Raw genomic sequence first — 25,353 nt, forward strand, 5'->3', positions numbered from 1 at the left:
ATTAGAAAAAAAAAACGGAATCCGTTATTTTTTGAGGAAGATTTGGCAAGCCACTTGATTTTCAGTTTTTTATTTTATTTTATTTTAAGAATATTAAATTCTGAGATCTTGCACAGAGGGGCCTTATATTTGTACTGAAACCCTTTTTTAAATCAAGCTGTATTTTCTATAAATGGCAGAAATGTGGCCACAAAACCGGAGGGCTATCGCATAAAATGGCCATTTATGAAAATATGAGAATTGCATACATTATCCTCAAAATAAAAACACAGGTAATTTTATTTTAGCATGTGCAAATTAAGGTTGTGAGTGTCGTCCATCCATTGAAATGGTCTTTATGATGTTAATTAGCTGTTAGCGTAATTTCCAGCCTCCACCATAAACCGTGAGAAGTTCAGAGACCCACAGTTAAATGGGAGTCAATGCCGTGCCATCGTTTCAAGAGCCTCGCAGGACAGCGAACGATAGAGAACAGGTGATTCAGCCGATACCTGCGGGGATGGAAACTACAAAGACGGTTGAAATAGAGGCTGAAATGAATCATCCAGACAGCATGTCAAACATTAAAGTCACAGAAAACTTGTTTTTTTTTTCAGGCAAGGTAATAATGAAATGCAGTTAATGCGGTAAAATGATAAACAAAGGGTGATTTAATGGCGGCAAAAACGCACGCGCACGGACATTAACCAGAAGTAAACAGCAGTGTACAAACAGTGTATTGGTTTAAATGATTTCATTGAAGTGTCTGCTTGCATAGATTCTGTTAAATTCTGTAAATGATAAGTGTGAAAGTGGATCCAAGAGGCAGCAGGACATTGGCCTGCGTTCAGTCGAGATGTGTACTTAACGTCGACTCTGAATTAAACTCAAGTGTTTGGTAACCCCCCTCCTCCCCTTTCACACACAAACACGGTTTGGCAATGACAAAAAATGAATGGAAAAACAATGCTTGTACTCAGAAAAGTAACACTTTTCGTTTATTTGTAAGTTAAAGAGAAAGACAAATGTTGACTGAATACAGGCCAATTCCTGGTGGGCTGTGGCTCGATTCTAACTTTCACACTTTAAATAATAATGTTTTGATTTAATCTTTTTATTTTATTTATTTATTTCTTTAAGTATGGCACCAAGAAGGTTAAACACATCTCAAACTTAGGCTCTGAGAGTTAGTAAAGTAGGCCTACTGTTGCAGAAGAAGTTTCGCCCCTTTAGCCTCCCCAGCGCTAATCTTTACCCTCGTGGTACAATAGCTCTTCCGCTGAGTTTTCTTCACGCAACATATTTACTCTCCCTTGCCGTTGTGCTCCGCTAAGATTTTAAACAGCAAACATAAAATACAGGAGATTACCTGCACAGGCTTTTGGAGAGACTCGACTCGACCCAGGGTCCCGGGCGGGCACAGGCGGTCGGAGCGATTATCTGTCACGATCCCTTTCCGATGCTCCGAAGTCATTCATCTGCAGATCCCCCCCCCACCCCCTCAGCGATGCGTAGGCAGGCCCTAATCATGCAGCCAGTGTGTCAGTAATGTGGATGAGTGAAGCCCAGATCCAAGACCAGCTCTGCAAACAGGAGCAGCAGCACGGAGGCTTCTGTCTCGCCACTCCGTCCGGGATAAGCAAACAGCCGAGATTTAGGGGGATTTTCCACAGATAGCAACTTTGTTGTGTCGGCTAACGGTCTTTCGTCGGTAGACTCGCGAGTCGCATTGTTCCTAGTTTATTGCCCTCTCGTGTTCCACTCTGTTTTAAGGCCCGGGGAGTTAGCCGAAGCCACTGTTTCTCTCGTACCCTGTTTTCGATGTATCGAACGCGAACGGATGCCGGAATGGTATGCGGTGTGGTCTGTGTATGGTTTGCGCGGTGACAATGCAGAAGCTCATTCGAACTTGGGGTTGAGTGTTTAGGGGAGTTTTGTATGCTGTGTCTATGTTACCCTGGACATTGCACATCCTGTTACACAAACACTCTAGACTTTACTGTTAGTCAGCAAGGATGTATAATGCACTTGCACGACTTAAACTTCTCCTTTCCTTATCGCCAAGTGACTTATCTCGCTTGATCACTCCATCCCCATCTGAGACATGGAAATCAATGTGTGGAAGTTCTTTAAGCATGTATTGCGTTTACAGTTTAACACAATCGACTGTATCGTTTTTGATGCGTTTTGACTCGGTGCACTCTCCCAGTCAGAATTCTATTACAGAGTGTGCGCCCTCCCCTTGTTTTGATACAGAAGTAATTTAAAGACCGATCTTAATTGACTTTTTTTTTTTTCCCCTGCATGTCTTTCGTAGGTTGTGCATGCACCGAAATAAGAGCCTTGTTTCTCTATTGGGCCACACACAATGTACTGAGTTCAATTTTACCATTCATAATGAATGCAGTCTCGCCATTCAAATGCAGCCATAAGCACACAGCAGATAAGAATTTAATTAAATGTAGATTAAAACCAAACAGGAAAACACACTCGCTGATAATTTTTTATCACATCCCCTGGTCATATTTTTCCCCCTCATACTTTCGACTTGTTCTTCCTTGGGCTACGGCTTTTCAGCGTGCCAAAAGTGGTGAAACACCTCACACATCTTGGCGTGCCGCCGTGAGATTGTGTAAAATGCAAAAACGCGAGGCGGCCACACGATTAATCAGAATCCTCGTGTCAGGGAGGGTGGGGGGGGGGGGGGGGAGACCGGGTGAAGGGAAGGAATTAAAACGAAATGCCGCATCCCAAATTCGCCGGGTTCTCCACAGGACGGTTCTTCCTGTAGGCTGGGGAGAGAAATGTATCACTTTCAGCAAGAACAATGTGACATAGTTTGTGAAATTTTAAATGATTGTCGGCTGGTAAACAGGCTGAACGCAGTGGCTGTTGCGTGATGGGGCTAAAGCGACTGGCTCTGATTGTGGGCTCAGGAGTGTGTCGTGTTCCCCCCAGACAGACACGTTTGCACGCTGTACCTCGAATATCGATGAATCTGAGGTGCATGCCATATGGCTTATTGTGCGATCCGTGTGCCGTGAATCTGATCTAATCCAAAGACACGAGATGGCCTGTAGATATGTTAGATGGACAGGGATAGCAATACAGGCTGATCATGACTAGAACGAGGGCTGAGAAGAGCAGAACGATGATGATTCGAGATTTGATTTACCGAACCATTGATTTTTCTTGTGCTTTTTTTTTTGCTACCCAGTGATATGATATATCATTTTAAATATTGGCTCCACTAAATTCTATATAGACAATTACAACAGAATCTGTGCATTTAGAAGAAACTATATTTTATGATAAAATATTTTAAGAATGGAAAAAAACAGGACTGAAATATTTTATAGAATTACATGGCAAATTGAACTAATCATTTGGTTACTTATCCAATCCCACTGGGTAATTCTGCTGGTAATCGTGCAAACAATATATTCTAATTCCTTTCCGTGATCTTTGCCATCAGTATTTACTTTTAAATCTGTTTTCCTTTGCCAAAATATGTATTTTCCATTCATAAATTACTTGCACAGTAGCCATCTGGTTCATCTATTAGTTTGTGGATGATAAAAATTCTGCCCCATTCACATTTTTATTGAAGTCCTGTCTTTTAAAATGACAGAATAAAACAGTGATAGATTTCTGCATTGATAGAGGAACCTAAGTAGCAGGAGCAATGCTGACACACAGCAAGCAGCCCTTATAACATAAGGCTAGCATTAACAATTATGATTTTTCTGTGCTGATACTCCTCTCTGCTAAATTATATAATAATAATAATAATAAAATCTGCCTTGGATGTCTAGTGTCATTCTTGTAGAAAGAGGTTTGACTTTAGCGTTTGGGACAGGGTATAGAGTTCCTGCCTCTTAATAATAAAGTGCTTGAATGATATTAGCAGTGTCTGTGGAGCATGTTTGGGGCATCCCAGCGAACATGAATATACACTCAGTGAGAACTGTATTTATTCAGTATTCAGTTCAGTATTTATTAGACTTATTTTTACACATCGTGTGTTCAGAGATGCTCTTCTGCATACCATTGTTGTAATGTGTGGTTATTTGCGTTACTGTCATCTTCCTGTTAGCTTCAACCAATCTGGCCCTTCGCCTCTGACCTCTCTCAATAACAGTGTGTTTCTGCCCGCAGAACTGTACTCACTTGATGTTTTTTTGTTTTCTGCAAACTCTAGAGACTGTCTCTGAAAATCATAGGAGATCAGCAGTTTCTGAGATACTCAAACCACCCTGTCTGGCACCAACAATCATTCCACGGTCAAAGTCACTTACATCACATTTCTTCCCCATTCTGACATTTGGTATGAACAACAGCTGAACCTCTTGACCACGTCTGCATGCTGTTATGCATTTAGTTGCTGCCTCATGATTGGCTGATTAAATATTTGCATTAACACGCTGGTGTTACAGGTCTACCTAATAAAGTAATCACCAAGTGTCTATAAATAATAATTTGTTCTTTAGCTGACTTTTATCCAAAGCGACATACAGTCGTTTAGACTAAGATGGAACGTTGAAGTGCCCAGGGTTCAGTTCCCCATACTAAAGTTATTAAGAGGAATTTCCGTTTAAAACAGTGTCAAGCTCCAACCTACGCGTAGGTGTGAAATAACAGTGGGGCCGAGCCGGAGGTGTTGTCACCGGGAGGCACCGGAGCCGTTTTCCGAGCGTCCCGGGCGAGCGGGGGCGTCGGGCGGCGTTTTCGGCGGTCCGGGGGCCAGCACCGCACTCGTATCCCGCCGCCTCGCCCGCCCGCCCCGCCGGTGCGCCATCTCGGTTCCACTCTATTACCCCCGCGCAAGCAATTGGCCTTTTCTGTGGGGAAAAGAGCAATTTCCTGTCGCAGTCTGTTTGATCAAGTGCTAAACCCTTGTGATCAATAGAAGGACAGATGTCGGCTCCAGATGGCCGGGCGGTGATACCTGGGGCAGCGCGGGGGCTTGCCAGGACGACAGAACGGCGACGAGCAAGGGCAGCGGCTGCTTCCCCTCTCCGCCAGGCGCCGGGACGCGATGTGACAAACGCAATTAGGCCCCTCAGCCGCGGATTATTTATTTCCCCCGCAAAAGCGACAGAAAATTTAATTAGCGCTTACTTTAAGCAATATGCAGCATTACAGGAGTGCACGGGGCGCGGGCCAGGCTGGGGTTTGGGGACCGAGGGCCGGCGAACGGGAAGGTTCCGGGTTATTCCGTTTGTTTGTTTGTCGTCGGCGTTGGGTACAGCGTGGTTAGAATGCGAGGGAAGGTATTGCTTCTTGCGGTGGTGAAAGGGAAAATGTAAGTTTAAAGGTATCTACTGTATGGAAGGCTTCTATGTTACTACCAGTACTACCAGTTAATACCAGTAACGTACAGTACCATGGCCTACGTCATTGTGTACAGCACTCTGCATCTAGACCTGCGTACAGTAAATCAGACGACAGGAATGTCTTTCAAGATCACTATCCCCTTGAAAATAGGAGAAAAAACATGGCATTAAATGGATGGGGAAGGGTGGGGGGGATTTAGGGGTGCATGTGAACAAAACAAAGAAGGCACACGTGACATTTTAAGGGACTATTACACATGAAGGGCCCGACGCCGCGGCACGTTCAAGGGCCGGCTCGCTCTCCACAAAACATCGCCATGGCCACAGCCTACTGGCGGTCACCTGCTCACAGAGGCACAGCAGGGTGGGGGCGGGGGAGGGGGGATTTGGGCCACCGGACAGCAGCTGGGGGTCCGGAGCGGCGTTCAAACACAACAGCGCGACACCGGAATGTTCCATTAACGTCTCTCCCCCCCCCCCATTAAGAAACGGCTGGCCCCTGCCCCCGCTCCCGCTCGGCTCCCAGCAGGGGCCTCGGTTAAACACACGTCGACTACCCACAACCGACAATCGCCGGGAAAAAACCTCAGACTGCTCTTCTGAGAGAGGCTGCTTTCGGTCCTTCCACCCTTTATTTTTTCCAAAAGTTGTATTTCTGGAATCGATGGGTTTTGCCATGGGTGAAAAGGCTAACACCATTTTGTGTGTTTTGTTCAGTTTTTTCTGGTTTCCCTTTGTAACATGCACATAGCTTGTTGGGTTTGTTTTACTGATAAAAGCTTTTATATTTCTGACTGTTACACATATTAACAGAGTTTCTGTTTTTTCTTACATAGGCATAAGTATTGATTATGATAAGACAATATTTCAGGCAATAGTTTAGACAATATTCCTTACCGGATGCCAAATATGAAACTTAGTATTTTATTGTTATTGCCTGAACTTGGGGGATTTATATGAATATTTTCACAACTTCAAATTGAGCTAGTGATTTCGATAATTAATCTTTGTATAAATATGCTTCATTATATGTTATTAATTAAAATTAATTTCTGTTATTATTTTCCTCAAATGCGATGTGTTTATTGTAGCCCTGCAATTTGCAAGAGGAGCTTCATGCACAAGCAATATAATTCAAATATATTATAGAGGGACATTTACTATTGCCCTGTGAACAGGTACCACTTCTAATACACCTGCAATGTAGCGTATTAATTCTAAATGCTTTTTTTTTGCTCCACCAAAACAGGCATTTGCCAGTATAAATTATGGCATGGTAATAAGTAGCATACATCTGTTGAGATTTGAAGCAGCATTTAATTAGAAAAGAAACATAATTTTCAATAATAATAAATCACTTGCAATATCATATGACTGCGTGGTAAAATAGTAGAATTGTTAAGCAGTGTTTGTTTCTGATATCAGAAGAGAAGTGCATTTTTTTTATGAAACTGTTAAAAGCAATGTTTATGATTCTGTGGCTTTCTTGCCTGAGAATTCATAGAAGGGAAGTCTACGAGACATTCTCCTGGGAACCTTTTTTAATTTGCGTTTTCTGACCTGCGTGCTTTCTCCTCAAGGCCATCCATGGGCGTTCAACATTGGATATTAAAGATACTTGCTACTAAAATTATTCAACATTGTAACCAGTCGGTTAGTCGTGCCAGGGAGCTTTAAACAAACGTTTAATTCAGACCCTTTCATTTTAAAACAGACCAGTCATTACTAGTGTGTTGACCTAAGAATTTATGCTGCTGCAAGTATGCTAGAGTCTATGCAAGCAAGACAATCATCAGGCAAAACAGTTCCCTCCATTCATATAACCGATGCAGAAGGATGTTTTTTTTAAATAGTTATATCAAAAAAGGACATTTCAGTTGGTGAGAATGAACAATGGGAGGCCTAATGCATTCTGGGAGGCAGTTGCTAAGGTTTACGTCTTGCTTTCCTGGTTACGGTGCGGTCCGCCGTTTGGCAGTGCCTGGTGTTCATCATCACGCCGTTCACAACTTCCGTGGGTCCGTCCCTCCGCTTAACTTCTGTGGAGCCACCGTGCCGTTTAAACATGAGAAGAGTGCCACCTAGTGGCTGTCACAGTTCTGCTTAAACGGTGACGCAGAAACCAAGTCCGCCCAGGGCTGCGGTGAGCTGGACAGTTGTGCACGACTCTTCGGTGAGTTTCTGCTGTCGCTGCACTGCCTCTTTGATGTGAAGGGCTAGCAGCGGTTCCAACAGGCTATTTGCCTCAACTGTGGCTCTCAAACATAGCTCTGAAATCGTTAGCAAGTGTAAACTATTTTCCATTTCCTTTATGTCATTTGTGTGATGTCTGATGAGTCAGAAATTATCCCAATATTTGCAGTGGTTTCCAGGGAGGGTGGGCAGGAAAGGAGAGAGAGAGAGAAAAATCGTATTTGTTCCCTGTTTTGACTTCTCATAATGGTAAACTTTGCTAAAAGGATAATGGTTTGTAGGCTCGCAGCTGATTGCTTCTTGTGATCCTGGATGCAAAGAGAGCATGGTTAACTCTGTGGTAATAAGTTCAAGGCTGAGTATTTGCCAGTATCTATTGTCACATTTATATTTCATAAGCATATGGTGTGTGTTGTTTATACATATATAATGTGTAATAAAGTAAAAGTACATAAAAATTATTTAAAATGATTCCACCCAACTGGTAATTCACTTAATTAAAATGTTTGTCTTGCCAACAGGGCACTATAGACCTGAAACCAGTATATTCAATCTAGTCACACATTTAAGTTGCCATGTACATTTTTCCTATATTCATGAATATTGTTTGTAAAAGTTTCATCAATCAGAAAAGGTCAATTGCACTGGCCCATGATGGGGATTCGAAAACTATGAATAGAATTGCCTGGATTCAGTCAACATTTGTCATTAACTTTTGACTTGCATGTGCATTCTACACTTTTCTACCAGTTGCCTGTTGATTAACTGTTCAGTAAGAAGAAATCATGCAGCCATTCATAAATATTGTAAGGACATGTTTGGATTGAATCCCGGCCTATGTGTTTTTTTTTTTTTTTTTTATTTAAGTCTTAACATAGCATTTCAATGAAAGAATAGCATTTTTAAGACATAGACATCATATTGTCTGCACTGTGTCGAAACAGGAAAAATTCTGGACAGCACGAGGGGCTTTCACTGTACCTTCAGCTTCTTGTTTGCCACACTGATGTTGATATAATCAAAGGTGGTCTTTATTTAAAATAGGCATGAAACCGGGACGTGTGGCCAACTTTATTTCACAATTAAGTGGCTATTCTTTTGTATCGTACAATCATTTTGTGACTATGAACAAAGTATGTATAAACCTGTATATGACTCTATAGTCACTGGTGAAATACTGACTCACGTATATAAACATACACATTTAACACAATATAAAATGAGCCCATATTAACAATAATGTCCATTACTTGGTAAGAACAGGTGTCAGCTGACCTGGCTGTGATGCAGTTATCAATTTTTGAAAGAGTATTAGTAACATACAGTTTGTGTGAGTATAGGAATATGACTTACATTTTAATTGTTTGTAAATGTGGATACAGCCTGAATAATGTATTCCATACACACCAAGGAACAATCAAAGAATGCTGTGAATTCATTAAGGATTTGTTCTGGTGTTCGTTTTTTTGCAATTTGTTCAAACTTAAAAAGAAAAACTGAACTCCAAGAATACAGATTTTTGCACATCCCAACTTTGTTCCCACTTCACCGCCATCTTCTTGTTTGTTAGTTTATATATCAAAATTGCATATGTGAATAAAAAGGCTAGTTAAAAATACATTTTACGAGCTCTTTGTTTAGCTGGGTAATTATATGTATTGACATAAATATTTAAAAACTATTGCTATGGCGAAACTTGGATATCCCCAAAACAAAAGTTGCCATTATTTTGGAATGCCATTCTAATAAAGAACAACTGTACCCCTTTGCTGTCATAATGGCCTCTGTAGTTGTAATTTGTCCGGACAGATGGGAGAAGTGAGTGCTGATGTGCTTAACTATGCGTTTTACAGCAAACTATTAAAGAGTTCTGCTGTTTACACACAAACATTTGAATACCTGTCTTCAGGCCAGTTTAATTATCCAAACCCTTCTGTTATTTGTATTGCTTTGTTGTCTCCCAGCTTTGCATGAGGCGAAAGGGATTTGTGTTTTCATTAAGATACGGCAATATTGAGGAAGCAAAAACACATTCTACATTTCTTTCCGTAGTATACAGCACATACGTTTATGTGTTTATGTATGCCTTAGTGTGTACATAAACTGTGTCTGTGTGTGTGCGTGTGTGTGTGTGTGTGTGTGCGTGTGTGTGTGCGTGTTATGTCTTGAAATGCAAAAATAAATGTCTGTGATGCCTGGCTTTGAAATCTCTGCGTTTTAGAAGGGGAGCGATACTCGCATGTTTTATTTTTGCATACGATTCATCCCCACTGACGTTCGATTGGAGAACATATTTATGGCAGCTTGCATAATGTCGCTTTTTAAAATTCCTTTATGCGCACTTCTTAAACTGCGCGCTCAAAAAAAAAAATCATTAATCAAAGAAAAAGGGCATTTAGCCAGAGTAGCCCTGGTACAAGGGCTAGTGAGAGGTGGCGAACATTGTATTGAGGGACAAAATGGGGGAAGCAGTGGTGTTTAATTATCTGGACTATGTACAGGAAGCTGTTTTGATTGTTTTAATGAAGCAGCTGGCCTATTGTCTCTCCTTAATTCCTCCATTGTTTTTAGGATATGTCATAGTTCTTTATTCTTTTATCAGGTGCTCTGCAGGAGGACTCGCACAATAGCTCGCACTGCGACTGCATTGGCCGCAGCACAAAGGGAGCTCGCTGCCGACAAGGAGCAGGCGGCCGGCGCAAATCACAAGCCCTACTTTTCAGCCACGCTCAGTTTAGAGTCCTGTATATGGGCATCTCTTATTTAACTTGAGCGTACCTGTAAAAGAATGCACGCACGTGCATGTCCAGTATATATTTCACCTATAGTACATGCAGGGCTTCTACCAAGGCGTTTCGACACTGAATAAGAAATTCAGACAAACCGTGGGATTCAATTAGCAAAGCTAAACCGCATATTCTGACGGTCCGGTGACGTTTATTTTGTAATGCTGACAACAGATTTGCAAAATCTGCCCCGATTCTTAAGATGGTTCAGGACAACACTGTAAACATTGCAGTGTTTTGGAATGCACTAATTTGTAGATGGAGGAAGCACTAAAACATCTCGTATCAGTTTGAAGAAAGGAAACAATACATTCCTGTGTCTGGTGATTTTTGACAAAATGCTGCAAGCCAAAGGGGTCTCTAGAAAATAGCTGGTGCTAGGCATAGGCTGGTAGAATACAAACCTCACACAATGAAAATGAGAGCTGTCATATAACAAAGATACAGTATGGCTTAGAAATGGCAAGGCAAAACCTATACAAACATCTATAACCGTGTATAACATTAACTTATAAAATATCAAATATCACAATATCAATTCAGAACTCTGCTAAAGGTTATAAGAAGAGGTGATAAAGGCATTATAAATGCACAGGGTTTCCCCCATATGGCAGGGCTTATTATTGCACTACTTGTGAATTGAATTCTGAATTTGTATAAGGTAAGAAAAGCCTAAATAATTTCCTCAGTGAGCTGCAGTAATTTCTCCCCCCCCCCCCCCCCCCTCCCCATCATCAGTGGCTGTTAGTATCTATCCTTGATGCTAACTTCAGCCAACAGCAGAAGAGTTTTGTTATTTTAATTAGAAGATAAAAATTCAAAGACCCTCTGCAGGCAGTGTGTGGTGTGACACAATCAAAACCAAAAGTGAATGGGCCTGAAGTGTGTTGCTAGTCTGAGAAGATTCACCTGGCAGATAGCTCCAGACTTTAATTCAGTTCACTCCGTTCCGTAGCATCCCTGCAAAACATTAAATCAAAATAATTAAATAAAATGGTGACCTTATTTTAATACCGTTTTACTTTTCTGACACACATTAGAAAAAAGATATAGTCATATGAAAACAGCCTTGCTGTAGCCTAGCATGAATAAGTGCTCTCGTGAGATGTGACTGGGGGGTAATGGGATTGCCTCAACAGGCTGTAAGCTCTAGAAAAGTTTGCATGATATTATATGGAAAACAATGAAACAAACAAGATGAGTCCAGATGAATAAATAAGTAAGTAAATAAAAGAAACCGTTGCAGAGTCTATTCTAGGGTTTGCATTTGGTATAAACAAATAAACAAAGACCCTGTGCAATCACTTTGTATGTAAGTCCTAATTAACGTTTCCTTTTGATGTAAATAATACCATATATTTCTGGGGAGAGCAGGATGATCGAGAGGGCACCTTCTATAATGAAAATTCACAAAGGGACCATAGCCCACAAAACAGGCTCACACTATTGTCAGTTAGCTTGAAGAACACAGAGAACTATAATACTGATGTTACCAAAAACCAAATGAATGAGCAGTAGGATCAGTGACTCAGCTGTACAAGCCAATTAGTTCACCCCAGCGATGGGTACATAGCCACTGATGCCTCCATTGTCGAACATTTGCTTCCTGGCTAGCTAACTAGCTAGCTATCTATCTATATTAGCAAGCTATTGATTCATTTTGTCATCAAGCCTTATACCAGTTGTCCAGTACCATAAACTCAATTATATAGAGAACTAGCTAGCTAATTAAATTTCAGTCTGATAATGTATCATCGTTTTGCACCTTGGTGACATTTTGTTACTCACCCTTGGTTGTACTGATGTTGCTACTGATGTAAGAAATCAATGAATCACCAATGTGAAATCCTCCAGTAGTGGACATCATTTAACATCTTTTAATTTCAGAATTCAGAATAATTTTCATTCAAAATAACAAATATAACAAGTGATTACTCTCATGGATTTCATTTTCTTTGGTGTGAAATAAATATATTAAAAAATGTGTTTCTAAAATATCACATTTGCTGAGTGTTTTTTAGGAAAGTGCCCCTACATAATAACTTATAGTGAACATCGTATTCTGGATACAGAACCTTTAAAGCATTACTTAGCCAGACAGCCTCCACCCCCTCCCACAGAGGAGCCATTTTGTGTAGACATCTTTAATCAGTTATGATGCCACTCATTTTTTGTGGAACCCTTATTACCTCAAACAAACCGGTCTCTAAATTTGAAAACAGTGTGACTGAACGGGCAGATCTTCCGTTCTGTTGCTCTGGCAGAGTGTTTGCACATCTTTGAAAGCTAACAGTGCAGTTTAATTAATTGTCCGGCTTTTCTCTAAAACAATGTCCTAATTCTGCCATTTAGCATGAGCATATCATGGTTTGTTGTTATCTCACCAGCCAGATTTTTGTAAATAGTCATATTAAAAACTTTAATCTCCTCAATGGAAAATGAAGTGCAGTTGAAAAGCCTGTCATGTTCTGAGATAAATATTATCTAAGCTAAGACCTTCTCTCTCTTTCTCTCTCTCCCTCTCGTTCGCCTTCTTAATGAATACGTTTTGACTCCAGCAGAATGTTTAATCCAAATCACTACAATTAAACACTCTAAAAGTCCCAGGTGTCTCCCGATGTTCCATGTTTTCTCTAAACAGCCAGATTTCTTAAATAGTTTTCAGAGGTTTCAATTTACATTCTTTCAATTTTAAGTGCCAGTTGCCTGAGTTCAAAATCATCAGAACTGTCTGGTTGTGATGTTAAAGATAAATACTGCGATTGCCGTTTTGTTTAAAATGACATAATTTCACTTCTGGTTTTATGTTCATAAACGTCTATAATATTTGAATTCCAACACATGTATATATTGTGCATTCATAATACTGTAACAGAGAGTTTCTTGATGGCTCATTCGGTTAAGGCATACAGTAATCCAGTGGGCCTCATGGCCTTGGATGAGATACAAACTGACTTCACTCTATGCAATCTTAGCTGTAGTCTTCAGTGTCAAAATAACTATTACTGACACCATATGTTTTGGAGGAGAACTGTGGATGTCTGTACTCTCCATAGTTGTGGGTTTCGCTCATAAATGCAGCTGGAGTTGTAGATAATCCAGAGCAATGCAGGGTTAAGGGCCTTGCTCAAGGGCCCAACGGCTGTTATTGTGGCTACACCAGGGATCGAACCACCGACCTTCCGGGTCCCAGTCATGTACCTTAACCACTAGGCCGCCCCATATTCCATAAGCATTACAGTTACTAACCGCACCACTTCCTGTACTGCAAAAGAACCTCATTATTCGCTGCTCTGGTGATGCGTGCATCATAACTTGATGGCCCTGTTAGTCATTTTGGATGAGTGTCGCTGCTAAATGAAAAAAAAAATATACAAATAACTGAAACAATAATAATAGTAACATATGATAACACCTGAACCATATATGACACTACTTTTTCCCTATACCCTGTCATACTTAAATTAGCAGTAGCATGTAGCTCCTTGCGGTGTTTTCTTTTTTTAAAAGGTTACATGTCCCACAGGGTCCCATTTTCAGTTTTGCACCAGCATTGCATTTTTCTTCCACACATACATGACATTCTGTTATTTCATAATAGAATTACTTTGAACAGAGAACTAGATCATGACAATGATCAGCTCCTGTGTTGGAGAGAGAAAAAACGAGCCTCATTTCGTTGTAGCATGGATACGGCTCTTCCTTCGCAGGAAAAGAATGGCTGAAATCTGACCTTCAGGTTTTAGAACATCTCTCTGTCTCGCATTCAATACACTATCCGAGATAGCATCTGTGTTAAAGAACATAAACCTTGAGATTACTCGCTATTTTCCCAGTCATTTTGGAACCGCGTGTGCTAAGAAGACAAATAAATGCATTTGCGGCCTGAAATCTATAACCAGACCAAACCGGCGTGGTTCAGAGAAAGACTTGAATGAATGAGCGTTAAGTACAGTGTTAACTCAGTTATTATGAAAACAAAAATTGCAGATATTCACATACAAGACTGAACAGTGCATTCTAGTGCATTAGGCAGGGCAGAATCCTGTCAAAGAAAAAAAGGAAATTACTTAGTGTAATTAAATGTCAATAACCCAAATTGAGTCTTTTGTGTTTTGGGTTCCTACAGCAGATGGTCCAGGCAGAGGTTTAGTGACATCACTCATCCAAATGTGTCATATTGTGCTGACTCATGTCTCTGAGAATCAAAGATGCTGCTTCAGGAAATGTGCAAGCAATTGAGTCAGGGAGACATCCTGGACTGGGAATAGCACACGCTATGCAGCACATAAATATTCAAGAAAATGCTTTTTTAGCAACTTCAGTATATACACTCACTGAGCACTTTATTAGGTAACCTGTACACCAGCTCGTTAATGCAAATATTTAATCAGCTGATCATGAGGCAGCAACTAAATGCATAAAAGCATGCAGACATGGTCAGGGTTCAGTAGTTTTTCCGACCAAATCTGCTGATCTCCTGGGATTTTCACACACAAATCAAAAAGTCTCTAAAGCAGAGAATGATGAGAAAAACAAACAAAAAAATGAGCAGCAGCTCTGCAGACAGAAACGCCTTGTTAATGAGAGAGGTCAGAGAAGAATGGCCAGATTGGTCAAAGCTGACAGGAAGATGACAGTAACGCCTTACCACACATTACAACAGTGGCATGCAGAAGAGCGTACAAACCTCTTAAGTGGATAGGCTACAGCAGCAGAAGACTGAATAAGTCTAAAAAAACAAGTCTAATAAATACCGAATAAAATGCTCACTGAGTGTATTTAGAAAACGAACAAGACTTATAGTATACTAATTACAGTGTGCATAGGTTAAATTACTATACAGTAATGTACAGTACAAGGGGCGGCCTGTAGCGTAGTGGTTAAGGTAAATGGCTGGGACACTTGAGCCCTTGAGCAAGGCCCTTAAACCTGCATTGCTCCAGGGGAGGATTGTCTCCTGCTTAGTCTAATCAACTGTACGTGCCAATAATGTAATGTAAATGTACAAATTCCGCTATTTCATTGAAAAAAAATGTCTGAAAGTTAGAGTCGTCCTCTCGGGCTCACCATTTGCGATGTTTCCCCTCTCAGGCGGACAGCTTTGGTGCACCACCACGAAGAACATGGTGGAGGGCGAGGAGCTGGTGGCATTCGCGGTGGACTTTGACTCTCGGCTCCAGGCAGTGAGCCACATGTCCCTGACCGAGGGCATGTACCCAGCACGGCTCCTGGACTCCATACAGCTCCTCCCGCAGCAGGCCGCCATGGCGTCTATACTGCCTACCGCCATCGTCAACAGTGAGTCAACCACTCTCCCTCCCCCCTCCTCTCTCCACAGGGACTGAGAGGGGTCTTCTCCAGGACAGATTTAGAAACTGGCCAGATTAACAAACTTTCATCAATATGTTTTGTAAAGTCAGCTGGGTAATGCTTTAATTCCACTTTGTCACGTACCCCTGAGCTCCTAGAAGACATCAGTCCTGAAGTCTCAGGTCTCCACAGAACATTGCGAGGAATTGCTGTTGAGCCTTCAGTTTACCATGAGACATCTTGGCTCAGAAGTTATTGTAGCATATAAGCGTGTACATTGGAAGGCTTGACCTAAACTTTAAATAAATTGAAGTTTAAATTATCTCTGAATGTTATCTGATTGTATGATGCATACCTTCTACAATTTTTTAGTAGCTGTGAGGATATAAAGGCAAGATGAAATGAAAATTGACAGACATTTCATCAACATACACTCCCACTGGTACACGATGACATAAATTTCAAATCGTTTTCCTGGAAGTGGATGGAAAAAATCTTGCTCTGAATTGTTCTTATTCTTATTCATTTTCTATTTATTATTTTTCAATTAAGGGAAAAGTGAATTTTGATTTCAGCTCGTCTTGAAAGGTCATATATTTAAATATTTGTTGGGGTTCGTGCCTCCTGTAAGGAACTTTGAGGAACTTGTTTTGTGAATATCTTTATCAGGATTTCTTAGTCACTAAGGTTGTTCTAGCATTGTTTCTAGTATTCCCCAATTTGGAATGCCAATTGTAAGTCCATCATCATGCAATATCCATCTATTCCGGAGAGTGCAGACATGGGTTGATGGGGCCTGATCTGTCAGTGGAGTCGTCATTTCGTATAGAGGCAGGGAATATCTCCCACGGCGACTCTACCGACAATAACTCAAAAAACCAGCAGGACTCCCAGCCAGTCTGCACAGTCAGATTTCAATTCTGGACCTTACATCACTCGCCAAACAACCAGTGCCACCCAAGAGTTATTGTTAGAGTGTTAGGTATGGGATATATTGTTCAGGGTATTTACTGGTTCTGATCAACAGAGAACCTGCAGAAAGCAGATTGGTTAGTTTGTGCTTCCTGGACATGTGGAAAAGAATGGTGTTTGGCAAGAAAGCTCAGTCTCCCTCTCTCTCCTTCTCTCAAATTCAAATTCAAATAAGCTTTTTTGTAATAGTAAGGGTACACTTACATTGCCAAGGCATTCGCTGACATAACAAACATAACAGATAATTTAATATGAATTGAACTACAAGAAACAGAATAAAATACAATCTCTATCTCTTTCTCCCTCTCTCTCCCTCTCTCCTCTCTCCTCTCTCCTCTCTCTCTGTCTCTCTTACTCTCTCTCAATCTATTTCTGACCATGCAGAGGACATCTTCCCTTGCAAGGCGTGTGGGATCTGGTACCGGAGTGAGAGGAACCTGCAGGCCCACCTGATGTACTACTGCAGTGGGCGACAGAGGGAGCCTGAGACACTGGTGGAGGAGAACGAGGCCAACCCTCACCAGACGCCTAACATCTGCCCCTTCCCACAATGCAACAAAAGCTTTGCAGGGGCAAGGGCACTGGAAATGCACTTAACCACACACAGTGGTGAGTGGAGAACTAGAAAGTCTTATGTTGCTCAAATTTTAGAGGAAATACCTTAATGTAGGACTGGGAAATTTAACTAAAGGCATTTGATTAATGGCTCTTAATAAATTGACATAAATGTCTGTATTATTATTATTAGTTTGTTGTTGTTATAGTAGTAATAGATTAGTAGTGCGATAAAATATGTGCTTGTACTGGTATGAAATGAAATGCAAATCCAATGTATAATTGCTGGGCTTATTTGTCCGGTTCTTATTTAATGGTGGTGATCAATGTGAAGCGTGTCAGATAATATTCAGACAAAACAATAAGCACTGGCTTGTAGCATGAGATACGAAAAACTTTGCCTCAGCAATATACACATTCACCTGCCATAATCTTCAACTTTCAGTTTGTCAAGTTTTTAGCAGAGTATCGAGGGGGCAAGCTTGACATTGTGCACCACATTTGATCGTCGCCATTCTCAACATTAAGGCAGAGCGAGGAGAGAAGAGATTCTGTAAAGTCCCTTTTATCTTTTTCACAGGTGTCAAAATGGAAGAGACTCTCCCCCCTGGCACCAGCTTGAAATGCACAATCTGTACCTACACAGCAGATTCTCTTATTACATTCCAACACCACATCCTCTCTCACCTGTCACAGGCGGCCTTCAGATGCAATCACTGCCATATCAGCTTCCAGAACCACAGGGAACTCTTACAGCATCAGGACTTACACGGGCATGGCAGCAAACTTCACAGAGAGAGCGACAGCGAGCACTCCCCAAGGGGCGGCGACGAAAGCCTGCAACAGGCCAGGGGCGAGCTGGTAAACAGGAAAGACGTCCTCCAGAGTCCCAAGGGCAGCCAGGGCAAGGAAATTGGCTCTGACGCCGAGCTGGAGAAGGCAGAGAAGAAGTCCATGCTGTTGTCCCAGAAGGCCGATGCCCACCTGGGGAGCAAGGCCAGCTTCTCTTACACCCGGATCAAATCGGAGCCCTCCAGCCCCCGCCTGGCCTCGTCGCCTGTCCAGCACAACATGGGCCCCACCTTCCCCATGGGGCCCTTCCTGTCTCAGTTCGCTTTCTCCCAGGACATCTCGGTGGTTCCGCAAGCTTCGGAGATACTGGCGAAAATGTCAGAGCTGGTGCACCGCAGGCTACGGCACGGCGGGAACAGCTACCCGCCGGTGATCTACAGCCCCCTGATGCCGAAGGGGGCCACGTGCTTCGAATGCAACATCACGTTCAACAACCTGGATAACTACCTGGTCCACAAAAAGCATTACTGCAACAGCCGCTGGCAGCACATGGCTAAGTCGCCCGACTTCCCCGGCGTCTCGGACAAGGCGGCCGAGGCAGTGAGCCCCAACAGCGGGCACGGGTCGGTGGGCATGCTGGCCGCCTGCCACCCGTCGGAAGCCGACAGTCAGCTGATGCAGTCGGCCTGCTTGAACTCGTCCGTCCTCGACATGATCAACGCGGGGGGCAAAGCGCCCGACAAGGACCTCCCGGGACAGGCGAAGAAGGTCTCCACCCCGACAGGGGCGGAGGAAAGGCTAAACGGCAAGCAGGCAGACGTGAAGAGCCCCAGCACCTCCCTGGCGGAAAACGACCACGACCCCAGCAAGACCACGTGCGAGGCCTGCAACATCACCTTCAGCCGGCACGAGACCTTCATGGTCCACAAACAGTACTACTGCGCCACGCGTCACGACCCGCCCATGAAGCGCATGTCCGCCAACAAGGTCCCCGCCATGCAGAGGACGATGAGGACCCGCAAGCGCAGGAAGATGTACGAGATGTGCCTCCCCGACCAAGAGCAGAGGCCGCCCCTGGGCCAGCCCACCTTCCTTGGCATTCCCGCTCTCGGGAGCCCCTGCACTTCCCAGGAGGCCGTGGAAAACCTGGCGGACCGCTTCCACCCGCGGTGCGACATGTTCCCCGGCATGGTTCCCAAGCACCTCGAGGCCTCCCTCACCGTCACAAAATCAATCCTGGCTCCCAAATGCAATACGGCAGACCCGCAGGAGCTCGACGCGCCCATCGATCTCAGCAAAAAATGCTCCCCGCATCCTGACAAGGCCTGCAGCTCCCCCAAAAGACTCTTGGACTATCACGAATGTACGGTTTGCAAGATAAGTTTCAACAAAGTGGAGAACTACCTAGCCCATAAACAGAACTTCTGCCCGGTGACCGCGACCCAGCACAGTGAAATTGGCAGTCTGGACCAGACAATGTTCCCGGAGGTGAAAAGTGAAGGCAATAATCCCGATGATGTCTATGATAAGAGCCCTGGGAAATGTGATAAAAACGGAAGCACCAAGCTGATCGCGCAAAACGGTAGTGTGTTCCCCTCGCATTTAGGTTCCCTGCCGGGGCTCAAGACTTTCGGCGAGGCTCAGCTCATTCCGGCGAAAGAGGAGAACAAGAATTTGTTTCTGCCCCATTGCCTTTATCCCGGAGCAATAAAGAAGGTGAAAGGTGCTGAGCAAATATCGCCATATTACGGGATAAAACCCAGCGATTACATTGCCGGGAGCCTGGTCATGCAAGGCGACTCGAGCGAACAGGAGCAGAGTACAAATGGATCGAGCGAGGCGGGGAAGGACCAGTCGGCGCCCAATGGCTGCCCTCACCCCAGCAAAGAGCCTCTGCCCCTGCTGCCCAAAAACAGGGGCATGGTGATCGTGAATGGCGGACACAAGGCGGAGGAGCGGCCCAGCCCGGTCGCCGGGCAGCAGGAGAACGTGCCCCACAACTCCCAGCCGTCGCCCACCTGGGCCCCCGAGAACCCGTCCGACTCCAACGAGAACGTGTCGCCCTCCGCCAAGTCCCCCGCGGAAGAGCCCCCACCGGCCCCCGCGAAGGGCGTGAACGGATCGTCCCCCGGCACAGCCGGCAGCGGTAAATACTGCCGCCTCTGTGATATTCAGTTTAACAATCTGTCAAACTTTATAACCCACAAGAAGTTCTACTGCTCGTCACATGCGGCGGAACACGTGAAATGAAGTTTTCCGGCCCCCCTCCCCTCCCCTCCCCTCCTTCAGTCCCTCCCTCCCTCCTCTTCTTCTTTTTCATTTTGTTTTTTATGTTTTTGTTTTTGGATTATTTGGGGGGGGTTACACTGTTGTGTCTGGAATAGTGCGTCATGCAGTTTTAAATGCTGCTTGTGGACAATCAAGAGAAGACTCTTCTTTCATCATCTTAAGACTTAATGCAAATCATTGGTTAAAAAAAGAAAAAATAAAGTGTAATATTGGTGGCATTCACATGTATTTATTTTACAATCAGTATTAATAGGAGTAGTGATCTTAATTTAAATTAAAATGAAATTTATATCAGAGTTGTTTGTAAGGTTATTGTATAGTCATTCTTGTGTAGCACACATTGTTTACACTGTAATGTAGGTTCAACGATACAATAGTCACGGAATACAAAGGAAATGCATTTTAGACACAAAATAGCAACAAAAGCACTTGTGTATTCTTATTTGCTGTAACGGTTTTTTGTATATGCCGAACTGTAATCTGCAGCTGGAATTTGCGACTTTTTTTGCCCACTGTTTTGGGGATAATCAGACACAATCCTGCTTTTTACATTTTGGCATATACACAGCTTTGCATATGTATGTGGCTGTTTGTCCCTGTCTCTTTTATTCAACTGAGAAATGGATGTTTTAATGAGGATGGCAGCGATCTTGTATAGTACTCGTATTTCTGTTTTCTGATATTACCTTGGTCTCCCTTTTTAAAACATTGCTCTCAATGCAATACTTTGTAAAAGAGGAAACATTACTGAAAGCAGTATTATGAAAGGGGGACTTGTCAGATTTTATTTGAATCCCATGGGGGTAAAAAAAGAAAGTTGTACAAGAACTACGTTTATTGATGTTGACAAACAGGATGGGTGGGAGGGTCCACGGGGATCGCCAATGTAACATGATCATTCCAATGTCCTAATTATGGGAGAAAAAAAATATTTCTTAAAAAAACGTTGTTGCTATGCATGTATATGGATGGAATACAATTCCTGAACTGTTGGAAATTTTTATTTTGATGTGGTGTCATAATTAAACTTCAATCCTCAGGATAACCACAAGTTGTGAGCTTGTCTTTTTTCCTCCACACTTCCAAGTTCAGAGATACTTTGTGTTAATTGGCGGAAGAAGCTAGACTCATCTTCTGTGTCGGACGTCAAAATAATGAGATTTTTCCAAAAGTAGGTCTAATTGGTAAGTAAAATAAACAGTTGACTGATCATCTGTATTCGCAAATTTAGAATTTTTTGGTTTAAGCAGCTTCTGAGATATCCAAGTCCGAGTTGTCTGACAGTCTGAATCCACATGAAAGAACTCATTAAAGGGAAACACCACACTTTATCCACAAATAATAAAAGCAAGTTGTATTGTAATTACACCTTTAATCAAGTAAAAAATACAGCTTCACTGAACAAAATTACAACTGAAACCAAAAAATAAATTGTCTTTTACAAAAAAAAAATATTTTGTGTGTGAACTCTCCCTGACAAACATCTTCCAAAACCAAAGTATAGCACAGCTGTTCATAAAGAAAAGCTTGAATTAAAAAAACGCTCCTTTCTTTTTGGAAAGTTGCAATATTTGGCACCTTGTCATTGGCTCTGTTTTTTAGACTGTCTCTGTGCTATCATCTTCATTAAATGCTTGCTAATTGCAGAGGGCCTTTTGTAGATCGTTTTGCGGTCTGCCCCGTCGACACGAATGTGTTTAGCTGAGGGGTAAGACTCTTCCAGACACTTCTTCTGAAGCGTAGCTACGAGCTGAGAAGAATACACAGGGAGGATTAATGCAGCAATGCTTATAAAGTTTTCACCGAGCTCATTCTTAGATATAACTATATAACAGGAGGGATGCTCACCTGGTTGAGATGAGCAGGGAGTTCTTCGTCAAAAGAGTCACCAGTAATCACAGTCACCGATGTCCTGCTTGAAAGAGGTTTGTATTTAGAAATTTCCCTGTAAAAAACAAAAAAAACAAAAAACAAATAAAGATTAAAGGTACAATAGGTAAGAATTTTGTGTTAAAATATTGTTACAAGAGCAAAATGTTGTATAGCTGTACAATAATTCAAGCTCATTGGTTTAAAATTGGTTGGAATTGCCACAGCCAATAGCGTTTCAACGTCAGTGCGTTCACAGAGAAGGGGGAGGGATAAACAGTGTTGTGGTTTGAGGTTGTCTGTTTCTGCAATTCCCTCTCTTCACTATTAGTAGTCCGAAATTACCTATTGTACCTTTAACCTAAATGTGACCAGGGTTACCATGAGGGGGAAAGTTGCTCCTCCTCTGAAGACTGTTACTGTAACTTCCTGTTTCTCCAAAGCCTTTGGGTCGAGTGCAGCGTGCCTTCATTTTTAGAATGCAGCAGAGCAGGTTTTGGCAAAGTACTTTATTTCCCTCGGGATGAATAAAGTATCTATCTATCTATCTATCTATCACAGACCCACAATATACCAAGTTACAAGGTTTCCGGTTGGGAAAGATTTTTGCAGATATGTAAATGTAACTATATTTTATTCATGTAGTAGCATCATGATGGTATTGTAAAAGGGACCGACATGTTAGTAAGCTAGGTTCATTTGTCTGTAGTTAGCAAGCCCACATCAAGCTTTGCACAGTTATTAAGCAATTAATAGTGGTGTAGGTACAGTCCATTAATTGAAACTGGAACAACAGAACAAAAAGTGTCTTAATTGTTTTCTAATTCCCTGCGCACTTGGGCACTTAATACATACTTGCACACTATATGCACATTTATGTTTCACCTCACAATACATCACTAGTGTGTAAGTACCCAAGTGTGAAGTGTGAGAAATGGGACAGCCCCATAGTTTTGTTCTGCTTGGAGCATATACCAGAGTAGGTCACACAGGACACAAAAGACTGATTTCCCTTGTTGGCATTTGGTCCCCATTTTCCAGTAATTGGGTAGGTGACTTCTAAAAACTATTGCAGGTGAGAATGTTTTTTTGGCTACATTGCATGTATGAGCTTTCATTCATTGTCTGAGATTAACTGATAACTGGTAACCATAACATTGAATAATCACATCAAAACAAAATACAAAACAATGAAATTTTGATACTGTTTACATAGCAAATTATGGTTTCAAAAAGTTCACACATTTTAAACCTTCAGTAGGTGAACAAGTTTGTAAACACTGTAAAACTATATCATAAAGCATATTTTTCATGAACCATTTTAATCAAATTTCAGTGTTTCATGAAAAATACTCTTGTCATCGATGAGTGGTGAAGAAGCAGGAAAAATGACAGTTCACCACTTTAGTACAGTATCTTATAGGTGGTCCTAGAAGGACACTACAATCGCAATAAATAAACTAGACCTGTGTTGTTGAGCACACTACAATTTGGAGTAAAGGTAATCAGTAAAATAATTTTGTTAAAACATTGTTGTAAGACCAAATCCCTTCCTATCATTGACAAAGGCTCACTAACATATTGCCTGTGTTTCAAAATATACAGTTAATGGACTGACAGTTTTGCAGCAAAACATTGTACAGCTGTACAAGTGTGTGGGGGGGGGCGGGGGGGGGGGGGGGGGGGTTCAACATCAGCGCGTTCACAGAGAAGGGGGAGGGATGAGGGATCAACAGTGTTTGAGGGTGTTTTCTGCTGCAATTCCTCTCTAGACCATTAGAAGTTCGAAATTACCTATTGTACTTTTAATCTGACTCCTGGAAAATAGGCCTTGCATTAAACCCATGCTAGTTTCCAACTAATGATACACTGCAATCAACTCCTTCAGCAGCAAAGGTAGAAGTCTGACCTCAGCGGCACACACCTGAGGCTGATTGGTAAGTAGCCCAGGTGATTTGAGCTGCCTTCATTAGGCCCATTATAAAAACACAGTGATGACTTCTTCCATGAAGAGGTACTGAATGCTAGTTTTGTGGTTCCTTCCCTCCTCCAGTTTGTATTTAATGTTGATTTTGTGCATGGGCAGAGTGGGGGGGGGGTTAATACTTTTTGACTAGCCTCAAGAAAAAGGGAGTGAAAAAATAGCAATTTTATGATTTTCTGTCTTGCCATTCTCATCCACTTGGCATTGCGATTGTACCCTGTCACACATTCCATAACTAACATCACAGTGTTTGCTGAAAGTGTATTAAACCGTATTCAAATTCAGCTTCTGATATGAAGAATATGCGATTAGCTCTGGTTCCCGGAGTGGTGAAGTTCATTTTAAGGTTGCCAGCATTGTTAAGGCCAAATGATAGTAGTCGGAATACTTCTCACTTGACTTGGGATGCACTCTCGTTCATGAAAAAGTGTTCGTCCACCGCGCTGCTCTGGTGAGCTGGGTTGCTGAGGAAGTATTTCTGGTGAAGGAAAAAGGAAGACAATTTAAGGGTCATGTAGAAGCCAATGAAAGAATATGACCTACAGTGCAGTCAGTACAGTGGTTTCATGTTTTCATTTCATGTTTTGCCTCTGCAGCAAGAATGCCGCCAGCCAGGAAAAAATACTTGCGAGGTCCCAACTGTAGGGGGCAGTCACGTTGCATTTCAGACTCAAGCGAAGTGGAGCAGTCATTTGTAGCAAGATTACCCATAATCCATAGTGGTTTATGGTTTGTTTTTCACACAACCACCACCTGGTGGCAAATGTGAGCGCTCTACTCCACAGCTGTCGTAAGCCCACCCTTGCCAGCGTGACTTAATTTTCCCCACAGTAACAGATAAGAACAAGACTTTCGTAGTGCATGCATTGATCCCGCTCTGGTAGGCCTAAATCACAGTAATTAATAGGCAAGTAACATACAGGTTCTTCATAATCATTTAATAGGGGATTAAATGATAGATTCAATTTAGTCAGTTAAAATGTGTTTTAATCACAAGTACAGGAAACCGGGGAACAACCAAACACTTGTAGGTTTTCACTTAATTAAAAAATATATACACATATTAGAGCAAATATTTTTAATCCAGAAAGAAGATCAGGTCTTTGCTATGACCATCGGTACAGTTCTAGGACATTCCAGGCGATTGCAGTTCATTCGGAAGTAGTGAGAGTGAAACAGCTCCAACATGCCCTGGCTACGGGAGTTGAAACAGCTCTCAGGCACGTTGAAACAACGTACAAAATGGCGTAAATGGACTGTAAAAATGCCTTGTTTTAATAAAAGT

The 25,353-nt window shown here is 42.3% G+C and overlaps 2 protein-coding genes across 5 annotated transcripts in view; one reads left to right on the forward strand and one right to left on the reverse strand.

The window, feature by feature from the left end:
* The window catches only part of zfpm2a (zinc finger protein, FOG family member 2a), a 163,866-nt gene extending 142,600 nt beyond the window's left edge, over positions 1 to 21,266 (forward strand). For both annotated transcript variants that reach the window (XM_061262790.1, XM_061262799.1), the window contains 3 exons: positions 15,389 to 15,595; positions 16,964 to 17,188; positions 17,715 to 21,266. In XM_061262790.1, coding sequence (XP_061118774.1) covers positions 15,389 to 15,595; positions 16,964 to 17,188; positions 17,715 to 20,176 — 2,894 coding nt within the window. In that variant the 3' untranslated portion in view covers positions 20,177 to 21,266. The remainder of the gene's footprint in view (positions 1 to 15,388; positions 15,596 to 16,963; positions 17,189 to 17,714) is intronic.
* Positions 21,267 to 21,567: 301 nt separating this feature from the next.
* si:dkey-122a22.2 (uncharacterized) overlaps positions 21,568 to 25,353 on the reverse strand; it is a 35,563-nt gene continuing 31,777 nt past the window's right edge. For 2 of the 3 annotated variants that reach the window (XM_061216049.1, XM_061216048.1), the window contains exons 9-11: positions 24,464 to 24,546; positions 22,064 to 22,160; positions 21,568 to 21,965 (exon numbers count right to left, since the gene is read on the reverse strand). In XM_061216049.1, coding sequence (XP_061072033.1) covers positions 21,798 to 21,965; positions 22,064 to 22,160; positions 24,464 to 24,546 — 348 coding nt within the window. In that variant the 3' untranslated portion in view covers positions 21,568 to 21,797. The remainder of the gene's footprint in view (positions 21,966 to 22,063; positions 22,161 to 24,463; positions 24,547 to 25,353) is intronic. The other variant, XM_061216050.1, reaches the window with a different exon arrangement.

The sequence above is a fragment of the Conger conger genome, chromosome 1 (assembly GCF_963514075.1).
Source record: "Conger conger chromosome 1, fConCon1.1, whole genome shotgun sequence".
NCBI classification, from domain to species: domain Eukaryota; kingdom Metazoa; phylum Chordata; class Actinopteri; order Anguilliformes; family Congridae; genus Conger; species Conger conger.